Source organism: Lissotriton helveticus, chromosome 4_1 (assembly GCF_964261635.1).
Source record: "Lissotriton helveticus chromosome 4_1, aLisHel1.1, whole genome shotgun sequence".
NCBI lineage: Eukaryota > Metazoa > Chordata > Amphibia > Caudata > Salamandridae > Lissotriton > Lissotriton helveticus.
The window spans coordinates 26,294,536-26,308,221 of NC_136063.1; the positions used below are offsets into that span (position 1 = coordinate 26,294,536).

At 47.4% G+C, this 13,686-nt stretch overlaps 1 protein-coding gene across 1 annotated transcript in view; it reads left to right on the forward strand.

Annotated features, from left to right (window-relative positions):
• Window positions 1–1,732: 1,732 nt before the first annotated feature.
• LOC144826922 (uncharacterized) overlaps window positions 1,733–13,686 on the forward strand; it is a 29,592-nt gene continuing 17,638 nt past the window's right edge. The window contains exons 1-2 of the mRNA XM_078685383.1: window positions 1,733–1,996; window positions 7,117–7,227. Of these exons, the coding sequence (XP_078541509.1) occupies window positions 1,942–1,996; window positions 7,117–7,227 (166 nt within the window). The 5' untranslated portion in view covers window positions 1,733–1,941. The remainder of the gene's footprint in view (window positions 1,997–7,116; window positions 7,228–13,686) is intronic.

Sequence of the window (13,686 nt, forward strand, 5' to 3'; positions counted from 1 at the left end):
CTGCACTAATATTGCTTCTTTCTACACCTCTCTTGCCTCTTTCTGACCCACATGTGCTTCTATCTGCAACCCCCTTCCCTCTTTCCTCACTCTTCTTGCCTCTTTCTGCCAAATTCTGTGCGGTGCTCTGTAGATAGTTTGCTCTCCTGCTCTATCCTTGTCATGTAACGGAGTGCAGTATGTTTGGGTGCTGTGCTGCGTTGCACAACAGCCCATAGTTTAAGAAACTTCTAAGGTATGGGTGGGCAAAGCTGGCATAGTGCCTCTACGCATAACTCCATGGAGTTTGAAAAAAACCTCTGTGGAGCTAGGCATCGCTCCGCTCCGCTCGCTACCCGCTCCCTCCTCCCACCCAAATGCTTTAAAATTATAAAAAGAAGGCACCTGTGTTTCTGCCGCTCTCCTTCCTGCTCCTCGACACCATGCATCCTTCTTGAAAAAAACAATATGTTGTACGTCTTGTGCTTGTGCATACACACTTGCAAGACGTACAATGTAGTGGTTTTATTAATGACGAAGGACGCAAGAGTAGCAGGATGGAGAAGGGCAGGCAGGGGAGGTGGCAGAAACATAGGTAAGTGCCTTCTTTTTATCATTTTAAAGCAAATTTGGGAGGGGGAGAGAGCGGCTAACTCACTTCACCTCGTCTGCATTCGCCTCAGGGCACGGTGTAGGCAAATCTCCCCAAATTCTGCTGGCGGAGCAGAGTTACCCACCCAGGGTTAGGTTAGGGAAGCTTCTATTAACGTTTATTAGATATGATTGTATAAATGTTTAAAAATGCACATTTGTGATAAATGTACATCTAAGAACTCTAAAAGGTGCAGTTTTATATGCCTTTTATGTAGTGCATATTTACTAGGCTGTGGGTTTTTGTTTTATCTTGGTGACTTTGGGGTTAACTTTTTTAGTTAACCTCTTTAGTGCCTCCAAGAAAGCCAGTTAAGAAGCTAAGTCTGCAATGGATTAGTCAAGAGGCTTTACCCGGAGCCCCTTGGGGGCAGAGCACGGAGCGGACCAGTCCTGACCAGTGGCCTAACATTAGCCCCCACAGCCTTTGGGGCTGGGGGCACCAGAGTTCCAGGGGGCCTCCCCTGTTATTGTGTACAGGCTGAGGGCCACTGGCCTGAGAGCTCCTGACTGGGTCCAGAGTGTGGGAGCCCCCTCCCAATACTTTTCAGTATTTCCACCTTCTGTTTGGTTATGCCACTGCCCAGAGACCTCAAAACCAAAGCTTTGGGTTACAGCATCTATAATACTCTCTCTGCGTGGGCATCCTCCCCTGGCTCAGCCTTAAAATACACTCTATACTGACATGGCAGCAATTCATGAATCTTAGCCTGAACTGTGCACCCCCTACGGTGTACATACCTCTGCAGAAGTATAGAATTGATAAATGAAGTCCTGCTAAGTATTGAAGAGCATGAATGTCTTTTAAAGGCAGAGATGCAATAAAGTGTATTTCAACTGCTGAATTCATTAAGACATCAGTGTTTGCCTCACAGTCATTGCTGCATTTAACCCACTCATTATGGCAGCTAGGTCCTTTCTGTCCTACTCATTAGGCAATGCCTTACTTCATCGGCGGGTGGGAAGTGACTGCAAAAAATACCGTATAACAGCTTTCGTACGGAGCGATACAACAACTTTCACCACCCTCCTCATTTCTACATCAGTTGCTATATAAACCCAGGGACTCAGAGACACCAGCCAGGTATCCCAGCAGATTGGAAGTCATCACACTAGGACATCACACGAGAAGGGCCCCATACTTACCTCACTCAGAACCCTGCCACAAAAACCACACAGGAAGGGCCCTATACTGACCTCACTCACAACCCTGCCACAAACACCACTCAAGAAGAACCCTAAAGGGACCTCACTCACAACCCTGCAAAAGACACCACACACATTTGATCAGATTAGCTGCTCCGTCTTGAAATGATGAAGGCTGTGGTGATCTCTCTCCTGGCTGCTGCTCTCCTCTTTGGGACAGGTAAGGCAGCCTGCCAGATTGTATGGTATGACTCTACCTATGGGGACTGCCTGTAGAAGTTCAAGTATAGAAGTATGTATGTGGGCTGGGCAGAGATGAACACCTATAGCAGTATGCGTGTGGGCTGTTAACAGTACATCACCCATAGAATCTCCTGTGGAAGGCTGTGTATGATTACTTTTCAATATTTCATCCTGTGTGGGACTGTGCATGAATGATGAGCTATGGATCAACTATAGATGTTGTGCAGATCTCATCACCTACAGAATATTGTGTTGCCTCCCCACCACTTGTCTGCTTTAGATCAACCTGTGGACCTCTACAGAAACCCATCACTTATAGATCTAATTCTGTAGTCTTTGCATGACTGATCAATCACCTATGGCTAAATCTGCGTGGCTGTGTAGAATTCATCAACTACTGAACAAGCTGTGTATGAAGGGTCAGCTCAGGATCTGCCAGTGAGGGCTGCGCTCATTACCCATGAATAAAACCCTATAGTGTCTGTATGATTGGTCGCCTGTGTATATATTTGTGTACGCTGTGCAGAAATCATCAGCCGCATAAAAAGCTGTGTGAAGCTGTGTATGAGCTCAGCATTCTCCATTGGGGCTATGTCGACTTCATCGTCTATACTTCTAAATGTATGGGTGCTGTATGATTGGTCATAATTGGATATACCTTTGATATTCAGCACTCACCACTACAAATCTATCTGTGTGTGATTTGTGTAACTTCTCACTAATGGATATACCTACCTAAGACGTGCAGAACCAGATCTCCTACACTTCTACCTAGTTGGGCTGTGTAGGACTGGTCACCTATAAATGTACCTGTTTAGGGTGTGAAACACGCATCCCTTACAAATTTAGCTATGTTGGCTTTGTTTGACTGGTCATCTATGAATATAACTCTTTAGTCTGTGTAGACCGTATTCCCAACAAACATACCTGTATTGGCTTTGTACGGCTGGTCACCAGTGGATATATATGTGTAGGTTTCTCAGAACCCTTCCCCTATAGGCCTATCTGTGCACAACTGTGTCTGATGTGGTGAGGTAAGGATCTAGAACTGTGGGCCCTGTAGAACTCTACATAGTGTTGAACTCCTCACCTATAATCTCCTTGCACTGGAGTGTACCAAACTCATCAATTATAGATTTACCTGTGTGCAGCTGTGCAGACTTCATCAGCTATAGCTTTGTTTCGTCTGGAGGTGTAGTGGGCAGAACTCATCCATTAGAACTGTACCCCTGTGGACAGCACAAAGCTCATCACCTACTGATTTACTGGAGTGGGGCTGTGCAGAATTTGTCACATATAGTATAAAGATGCACAGACCTCTTCAAAAAAATTCCTTCCATTTTGTGGATGATCTTGTATGGGACTGTGCAAAGCCCTTGGGACATTGCAGAGGAGATCATCCATGAGAGATCTTGTATGGAACTGTGCGGAGCTCATCACCTATATATGATTTATGTGGGGTTGTGCAGAACTGATCTTCTATAGATTATCTTGGGTGGGGCTGTGCAGAGTTCATCATCTGTAGATGATCTTATGTAGATCTTTGCAGAGCTCATCGTCTATCGATTATCTCGTGTGTGGCTGCACAGAACAGATCATTTGTAGATGACCTTGCATAGGACTGTGCCGAGATGATCATCGATGGCTGAACTGGGAAGGGACTATGCAGAGCCCTTGGGAGATCACAAAGCAGATCATCTATAGGAAATCCAATGTGGAACTGTGAAGAGCTCATCGCCTATAGGTGATCTTGTGTCCGGCTGTGCAGACCTCATCCTCTATAGATGATCTTGTGGGGGACTGTGCAGAACTCATCCTCTATAGATGATCTTGTGTGTGCTGTGCAGAACTCATCCTCTATAGATGATCTTGTGTGTGCTGTGCAGAACTCATCCTCTATAGATGATCTTGTGTGTGCTGTGCAGAACTCATCCTCTATAGATGTTCTTATGTGGGGCTGTGCAGAACTCATCTTCTATAGATGATCTTGTGTGTGCTGTGCAGAACTCATCCTCTATAGATGTTCTTATGTGGGGCTGTGCAGAACTCATCTTCTATAGATGATCTTGTGTGTGTGCTGTGCAGAACTCATCTTCTATAGATGATCTTGTGTGTGTGCTGTGCAGAACTCATCTTCTATAGATGATCTTGTGTGTGTGCTGTGCAGAACTCATCTTCTATAGATGATCTTGTGTGTGCTGTGCAGAACTCATCTTCTATAGATGATCTTGTGTGTGTGCTGTGCAGAACTCATCTTCTATAGATGATCTTGTGTGGGGCTGTGCAGAACTCATCTTCTATAGATGATCTTGTGTGGGAGTGTGCAGAACTCATCCTCTATAGATGTTCTTGTGTGGGACTGTGCAGAGTTCATCATCCATAGATGATCTTGTGTGGGGCTGTGCAGAACTCATTCTCTATAGATGATCTTGTGTGGGGCTGTGCAGAACTCATCCTCTATAGATGATCTTGTGTGTGCTGTGCAGAACTCATCCTCTATAGATGATCTTGTGTGTGCTGTGCAGAACTCATCCTCTATAGATGTTCTTGTGTGGGGCTGTGCAGAGTTCATCATCTGTAGATGATCTTATGTAGATCTTTGCAGAGCTCATCGTCTATCGATTATCTCGTGTGTGGCTGCACAGAACAGATCATTTGTAGATGACCTTGCATAGGACTGTGCCGAGATGATCATCGATGGCTGAACTGGGAAGGGACTATGCAGAGCCCTTGGTAGATCACAAAGCAGATCATCTATAGGAAATCCAATGTGGAACTGTGAAGAGCTCATCGCCTATAGGTGATCTTGTGTCCGGCTGTGCAGAACTCATCCTCTATAGATGATCTTGTGGGGGACTGTGCAGAACTCATCCTCTATAAATGATCTTGTGTGTGCTGTGCAGAACTCATCCTCTATAGATGTTCTTGTGTGGGGCTGTGCAGAACTCATCCTCTATAGATGTTCTTGTGTGGGGCTGTGCAGAACTCATCTTCTATAGATGATCTTGTGTGGGGCTGTGCAGAACTCATCCTCTATAGATGTTCTTGTGTGGGGCTGTGCAGAACTCATCCTCTATAGATGTTCTTGTGTGGGGCTGTGCAGAACTCATCTTCTATAGATGATCTTGTGTGGGAGTGTGCAGAACTCATCTTCTATAGATGATCTTGTGTGGGAGTGTGCAGAACTCATCTTCTATAGATGATCTTGTGTGGGAGTGTGCAGAACTCATCTTCTATAGATGATCTTGTGTGGGAGTGTGCAGAACTCATCTTCTATAGATGATCTTGTGTGGGGCTGTGCAGAACTCATCTTCTATAGATGATCTTGTGTGGGGCTGTGCAGAACTCATCCTCTATAGATGATCTTGTGTGTGGCTGTGCAGAACTCATCTTCTATAGATGATCTTGTGTGGGGCTGTGCAGAACTCATCTTCTATAGATGATCTTGTGTGGGAGTGTGCAGAACTCATCCTCTATAGATGATCTTGTGTGGGGCTGTGCAGAACTCATCTTCTATAGATGATCTTGTGTGGGAGTGTGCAGAACTCATCCTCTATAGATGTTCTTGTGTGGGACTGTGCAGAGTTCATCATCCATAGATGATCTTGTGTGGGGCTGTGCAGAGCTCATCATCTGTAGATGATCTTGTATCGGACTGTGCAGAGTCCTTGGGACATTGTAGAGCAGATTATCTATAGGCAAACCTGTGGGGAACTGTGCAGAACTGTCCTCCTATATATGATCTTGTGTGGGGCTGTGCAGAGGTCATCATCTGTAGATGATCTTATGTGAGGCTGTGTGGAGCTAGTGACTTACAGATGAACTTGTGTGGGACTGTGCAGAGCTCATCTTCTATAGCTGATCTTGTGTGGGGATGTGCCAAGCTCATCACCTGCCGATGATCTTGTATAGGACTGTGCAGAGCTCATCATCGTGTGATGATCTTGTGTGGGACTCCGCAGAGTCCTTGGGACATCACAGAGCAGATCATCTATAAGCACTCCTGTGTGGAACTGATCTCCTATATATTATCTCGCGGCGGTCTGTGTAGAAGTCATCATCTGTAGATGATCTTACGTGGGTCTGCATGGAGCTGGTGACTTACAGATGATCTTGCGTGGGGCTGTGCAGAGCTCATCTCTTACAGATGAGCTTGCATGGGGTTGCTCAGAGCTCATCATCACTTTAGAGGTGGAGCTACTCATGATGTATTGTGCCCTCTATAAACTCACTCTTCTATACAGATAATGGGCTTAGAGACTATAAATTTGGTGATAGCTATTCTGCAATTGTGGTCGCTTTCATTACTCCAGCAACATTGTTTCAACCTTCATTGTGTGTGTCTGTCCCGATACAGCGTGTTCTCTAGACACACCCCGTCTACCATTTGTATTGCACTTCTTCCCATGTATTCCTGCACAACAAAGTAACATCATTTACATGTGTCACTTCCCCTCAAGGTAACATGTATTTCGAGAATAATACCTTCAGAATACATGTTTTTGATAATTACATTGCTTTCCCCTTATCAAAGTCCTCAAAACTACTTGCGACTCATGCGTGCAAACCCATTCTTCAAATCCTCTGCAACTGTAGTGGCCTATATATTTTATAGGACAGCCCCCGCAGCCATATATTGTAATCTCCCCATTTTAAACAATTGCCCTTAGATTATTGCAGCACAGTGTCTACAAGATGAAGTACAGCACTGCTAAACAGTGGATCATGTATATACACACACAGACAACCAAGCTGTGCTCGTAATTAAACCGTTAACCGCGGCCGTTTTTTCGCGGCAGTGCGGCCGTTTTAAAGAACGGGGAGGGGTGCGTCGGTCGTTGAGCGTGCGCAGCACCAGCCAGGTAGTGCTCTGAACGTTCAACGGCTGGCGGCAGCACTTAACGGGTTTATGAGGGCTTTGTTGAAATCCGCGCAGGGCTCGAGCAGAGAGCCTCTGATCAGGTTTCCGTGCATGGCTATCCTGACAGCTCCGATCAGGTTTCCATGAACAGATACATCTATTAATGCTTAGAAGACACTGGGAGAGCTCAGCTCTTCTGCATATGTCACTTATGTTTGGTTTCTTTCCTTTTTCAGCTCACTCCTTGAAGTGCTATGTGTGTGCTGCCGCCTCTGGGAGCTGCAACACTCAGACCACCTGTGGAGGGAGTGCAGATAAGTACTGCGCCACATTGGCCGCCACATCAGGTAAGTGAGGTCCGGCCCAACATTATTATGTCTATTTGCTGCAGCTAACAACTCGTGGGGCCAAATGTTAATCCTGCTAAAAACTTGATGAAATGTATCCTGGGAATCATCTTAGATGACAAACTCAACATGGCCGCAGAGGTAGGCGCAGTCAGCTCCTCCCATTTTCACATGCAAAGCATCCCCAAACAAATCTTCTCATGGATCCCTAAGAGCACTAAATATACCGCCACTGAAGCCCTGGTCACCAGCAGACCTGACTACGGCAATGCCCGAATCACAAACCACCTTCTCCACCGTCTCCAGACCATCCTGATCGCCATTGCTAGTCAGGTCCTATATCTCCTACGGCTCACCCACACCACACCTCACCTCTGACATCTTCACCAGCTGCCGATACACAAACGATGCCAATTCAAACTCCTCACACTCGCATACAAGGCCCTGCACAACATTGGACCAGCCTACCTCAACTACCACCTCCACCTCCACCAGTCCAGCAGACACCTGCACTCTGCCTCACTCGCTCTCGCACACACACCTTGCATCCGCAAAAGCAGAACAGGAGGCCCAGCCTTCTCGTACCTCACACCCTGTGGAACACCGCCCTCTACACACGGTGGCCTCCTCCACGCTTCTTGAATTCAGCAAGAAGCTGAAGACCTGGATCTTCAACTAACACCCAGGAGAAGACCTCCACACGTGCTCCAGCACCTGAACACCCCTCGGTGATAAGTCACACTTTGCAAATCTTGATAACACAACACAACATATAGCAAAACATAACATAACATCATTTTGCAATATTCTGAACATGCTATTTTTTAAATGTTTCTTTCAATTATGCCAACAGTGACATATTCTTATTTTTGACAAATATTCTTCTGACAAAATTGTTTTAGCTAAATAATCTTATTTGCAATAAATGATAAATACGTGTTATTTCGTCAGCACAACCTATTTTCTTTTGTTTACACTAATTAACACAAAAAACTAAATTTTAAAAAAATAACACATATTTATCAGGTTTTTTGTAGCATTTTGGGTAATTCATGAAAGTGAACTGTTGCAGTTTTGTACAATCATAAACATGCAGAGATTTTAGCTATAAATGCTAATGTGTGACCAGAAACACATATGCCAGAGCACATCTTGTGAAGAAGATCGTTCTTTTGCTTCAAGAGACAAAGGAGCATACGTTCAAGGAAGTGGCGGAGTCAGGCATTAGCCGTCATGGCTTAACACCGTGCTCCGCCATCTCAGAAACGCAAGGCTGCACCATATTTACAAGGATATGGTGCAGCCTAGCATTCCCCCCTGCTCTGTCGCTACACTTAGCAGTGCAGCGCCAATGCAGACACCCTTGCACCATTGTGCAACGGTGTCTGCATGCAGGGGAAAGATTGTTTATGTGGGAGAAGGTCCTCCTTCCTGTACATAAACAATCTTTAAATGCCATTTTGTCACTTCTCTGTGTGCTGCTTAATGCAGCACACATGAAAGTCAAGAAATTGCATTTTTTTAATGATTGTTTATGTACTGGAAGGGGGGTCTTCTTGTACATAAACAATCCAAGCGATTTTGTTTTTTCCATGTGTGCTGCGCAGGGCAGCACACATGGAAAAAACAAAAACGAGGAGAAATAAAGCATTTCTCCTTGTTTCCCCAACTTAAGACCAGGATTTCCCTGGTCTTCATTTTGGCGCTGCCTCCTTTTGATGTAAATAAGGGGCATCGTCAAAATCAATGGATGTTGTGATGGAACGCCCACCGCAACACCTACTGCCCACCCCTTTCATACTAACCCTAGTGTGAACGAGGGCCTTATTTACAAGGCAGTGTTAAGCCACGTTAAGGGTCTTAACCCTTCCTTGTAAATAAGGCATTATGGCCACCAAAACGTCAATATAAGTGACGTTGTAGTGGCAATAGGGGCTTGTATATATGACCCAACATTTAGCAAGCAAAAATGTACACTCATTTGACATCCCCAGCATTTTAGTAAGTAAGGATCTTGTATCTTGATTTTTCAAAGTTGTAGTGTTTCTGTTTTTTTTTACTTTGCAAAAGTTCACCTTCCATCCCTCTAACCAGTTCAGTGTGTTTATTTTCAAGCTGACAGAAACCACCCACAACCCAATGTAAGCCACACAGTGAAATTAATGCTTCCTATAGAGTTTCTTCAACATCTTGCAGAGGAGAAACTGAGCGGCATGTTTTACAAGGGCATTGTGCCGCCCGAGCATCACTTTGTAGGGTCTTCCGCAGGCACAATGCCCTACTCCATATTTACAAGGCAGCATTGAGCCACTTTGCATTGCTTACCGCTGTGCTCTAAATTTGATAGCCTTTCACCCAGGTACCAATCGGTAAACAACCTTTACAATGCAATTTTTACCACGCAGTGCCTTTACAACGCAACTTTTACAACGCAAACCATTACAACGCATTGCGCTGTGGGGCACTCTAGGATAGGGAATAGGTTTAATGTACTATCCAACACCTTCCCTACTATCCACGGGGACTGGAGTTGGAATAGTAAATTAAACAATTCACTATCCAGCGCCTAAAAGCACTATGCGTTGTAATGGTATGCGTTGTAAAAACCGCATTGTAAAAGCATGTGATGTAAAAGCATGCGTTGTAATGTCATACATCCGTATCAATCTATCGCCACTGAAGAGCAGACATTAGGTTGGTGCAACGAGGAGAAATACTTTTATTTCTTTGTCGTTTTGCTCTTTCTATGTGCGTTGCATTCTGCAGCACACAAAGAAGGAGCAAATCACCTTCATTGATTGTTTATGTGGAGGAAGGTGCCACTTCCTGCTCATAAACAATCATCCCTTCAGCTCAGGCACTGTTGCACAATGGCGCCAGGGTGTCTGTGTTGGTGTCTGACTTGGGATAATCACACAGGTGCTACAACTGCTTCTGTAGTAGACAAATGGATAGTGATTTGCTTATACCTTACCGCTGCTCAACAAACCTACTCCAAATTTAGCAAACATTTAGAGGCTTATTTACAAGAAAGTGACGCAGCACAGCATCGCAAGCCCTTTGGCTGTGCCGCACTGTCGCACTTTCAAACCACAGGGCTCACTTCACATTTACAACAATATGAAGCATCCCAGTTTGTACCACTGTGATGGCGCACAATCAGCTGCCATGCGCCACACAGGCACCCTTGCTCCATGGTGCAAGTGTGCCTGCCTTGTGGAGAGATTGTTTCTGGGCAGGAAAGGGTACCTTCCTGCACAAAAACAATAACAAAAAAAATAAAAAGAGATGATTTCTTCTTCCTATGTGTTCTGCAGAATGCATCCTCCAGAGAGAGAGGAAAAAACAAGGAGAAATGTAAACCCCTGGGGTGGCGTAGCATCTGCTGCATTTCCAGGTTTGCGAATTCTCGTAAGTCTGGAAATGTGGCAGCATACATGGGTGCTGCACCCACAGCAACATCCATGTCACGCCCGTTTCAAGCAAAGTGTTGTGTGAGATGTGGAGAGGTGTGGCTCACTGGTTAGAGGCGGCAGACCCGGAAGCAGAGAACGGCCCGGGACCAGGGTTCAATTCCCGACGCGGCAGGGTCTTGGACCAGGGTTAACGGACTCGATAATTCTCGCCTCGGTGCCTACTCTAACCAGGGATCACACTCGGCAACTCTGGGCATTAGCTTGCCTCATCTTTACAACGGCCCCCCACACACGCCGGGGATGCCTGGTTTCCCCTTGGAGATACCCAGTCGGGACCATCTCACAGGGATAGCCAGGACGGGTTCCCCAGCGGTCTACAGCACAGAGATACCCCATGTAGGGTGATTCATGCGCTTTACAAGACATCATTACATTACATTACAGATGGTGCCATATTTACAAGATAGGAAACGCCACGCAGGGAGGCTTTACGTGTCCTTGCAGATATGGGGCAGGAGGTTAAAAGTGGCGCACCAGTGGTGCAAGGGGACCTGTGGCGCAAGGGGCTTGCAAATAATCTCCTTAGCACAATCAGCTGACTCTTGGAATTTTTAAATGTAAGCCAACTCGCCAAGAATAGCACAGTAAATAAGGGAGAGCAAAAACATGTATTAATTTACAAATAACCGTGATAATGTTTCTCAACTCCACACCAAATTTGGCAAACCTTACCATGTTTAGTTGTCTGTTGGCTTGTCAAGTTTTATGATGATCAGTGAAGAAAGAACATAATTGAAAAGGGGAGTGACATATCATTGATATGCTGATTATTTTGGAGCCTAATTACTTATCAGCAAGAAATTTGGCAGACCCTTAACCCCTTGCATGTGTCGGATAGCCCCAGGCCATACGACGTCATGGTAGGCGTGTGCGGAGGACGGCTGGGGGCCGTACTAACCCCGCCCACAATTAAAACCGTGGGGGAATTTGTTCAGCGTGCAAGGGGTTAATATATTTAGATTTATCTCCTTACATAGAGGTTCTTACAGATCCATCAGAGAGGCACTGAGTTAAAGGGGGTGGGTGAAAAGTGTTCATTTGTTCAGTGCAGGAAACTCAGATTTCTGGCAGTTCTGGCAAAGGGGGCAAAGTTAAAGGGGTCAAAAGAACTTTTGATTCCTAATATCTTTGGTGCAGTGTCTTAGGCTGCTTGTGTACAGTGCTTGTGGTGCATTGGGTCACATGCAAATCCACCAAGAGCAGGCAATATAAAATGTACATTTGAAAATAACTTATGTCCTAGTTACTCTGTCTGAGATTTGAAAGGCTGCAGGTGAGTTAAATTAAGAACAGGGATCTCAGATTTCAACAAGAGCTGATAAGCAGGGTAAAGACAAAGGGACGGGCAGAGGTACAGAGCCTGACCACAGAAGGTTTGGACACACACTTTGCAACACCTCAAGGGGCAAAGGCTGTGTGTCGTGAGTATTACCCACACCCCGTGGGACACCGGATGGAGGTGAGGCCAAGGGCAGCAGGGGCCAAAGGCGGCATGCCGGATGGGCGTGAGGCCACGAGCAGGGTTTGGTGCAGTGCCAAAGGCTGTGAGCCAGGAGTGTTACCCAGACCCCGGGGGACGCCGGATGGGCGTGAGGCCACGTGCAGCAGGGTTTGGTGCAGTGCCAAAGGACGTGAGCCAGGAGTGTTACCCAGACCCCGTGGGACATCGGATGGGCGTGAGGCCACGTGCAGCAGGGTTTGGTGCAGTGCCAAAAGCTTATGAGCCAAGAGTGTTACCCAGATCCCGTGGGAGGCCGGATGGGCGTGAGGCCAGCTGCAGCAGGGTTTGGTGCAGTGCCAAAGACTGTGAGCCAGGAGTGTTACCCAGACCCCGTGGGATGCCGGATGAGCGTGAGGCCACGTGCAGCAGGGTTTGGTGCAGTGCCAAAGACTGTGATCCAGGAGTGTTACCCAGACCCCGTGGGATGCCGGATGGGCGTGAGGCCAGCTGCAGCAGGGTTTGGTGCAGTGCCAGAGGCTGTGAGCCATGAGTGTTACCCAGACCCCATAGGAGACCAGAATAGCGTGAGGCCAGCTGCAGCAGGGTTTGGTGCAGTGCCAAAGACTGTGAGCCAGGAGTGTTACCCAGACCCCGTGGGACGCCGGATGGGCGAGAGGCCACGTGCAGCAGGGTTTGGTGCAGGGCCAAAGACTGTGAGCCAGGAGTGTTACCCAGATCCCGTGGGACGCCGGATGAGCGTGAGGCCACGTGCAGCAGGGTTTGGTGCAGCGCCAAAGACTGTGAGCCAGGAGTGTTACCCAGATCCCGTGGGACGCCGGATGAGCGTGAGGCCACGTGCAGCAGGGTTTGGTGCAGTGCCAAAGACTGTGAGCCAGGAGTGTTACCCAGACCCCGTGGGACGCCGGATAAGCGTGAGGCCACGTGCAGCAGGGTTTGGTGCGATGCTAAAGACTGTGAGCCAGGAGTGTTACCCAGACCCCGTGGGATGCCGGATGAGTGTGAGGCCACGTGCTGCAGGGTTTGGTGCAGTGCCAAAGACTGTGAGCCAGGAGTGTTACCCAGACCCCGTGGGATGCCGGATGGGCGTGAGGCCAGCTGCAGCAGGGTTTGGTGCGATGCTAAAGACTGTGAGCCAGGAGTGTTACCCAGACCCCGTGGGATGCCGGATGAGTGTGAGGCCACGTGCTGCAGGGTTTGGTGCAGTGCCAAAGACTGTGAGCCAGGAGTGTTACCCAGACCCCGTGGGATGCCGGATGGGCGTGAGGCCAGCTGCAGCAGGGTTTGGTGCGATGCTAAAGACTGTGAGCCAGGAGTGTTACCCAGACCCCGTGGGATGCCGGATGAGTGTGAGGCCACGTGCTGCAGGGTTTGGTGCAGTGCCAAAGACTGTGAGCCAGGAGTGTTACCCAGACCCCGTGGGACGCCGGATGGGCGTGAGGCCACGTGCAGCAGGGTTTGGGTCAGTGCCAAAGGCTGTGAGCCAGGAGTGTTACCCAGACCCCGTGGGACGCCGGAAGGGCG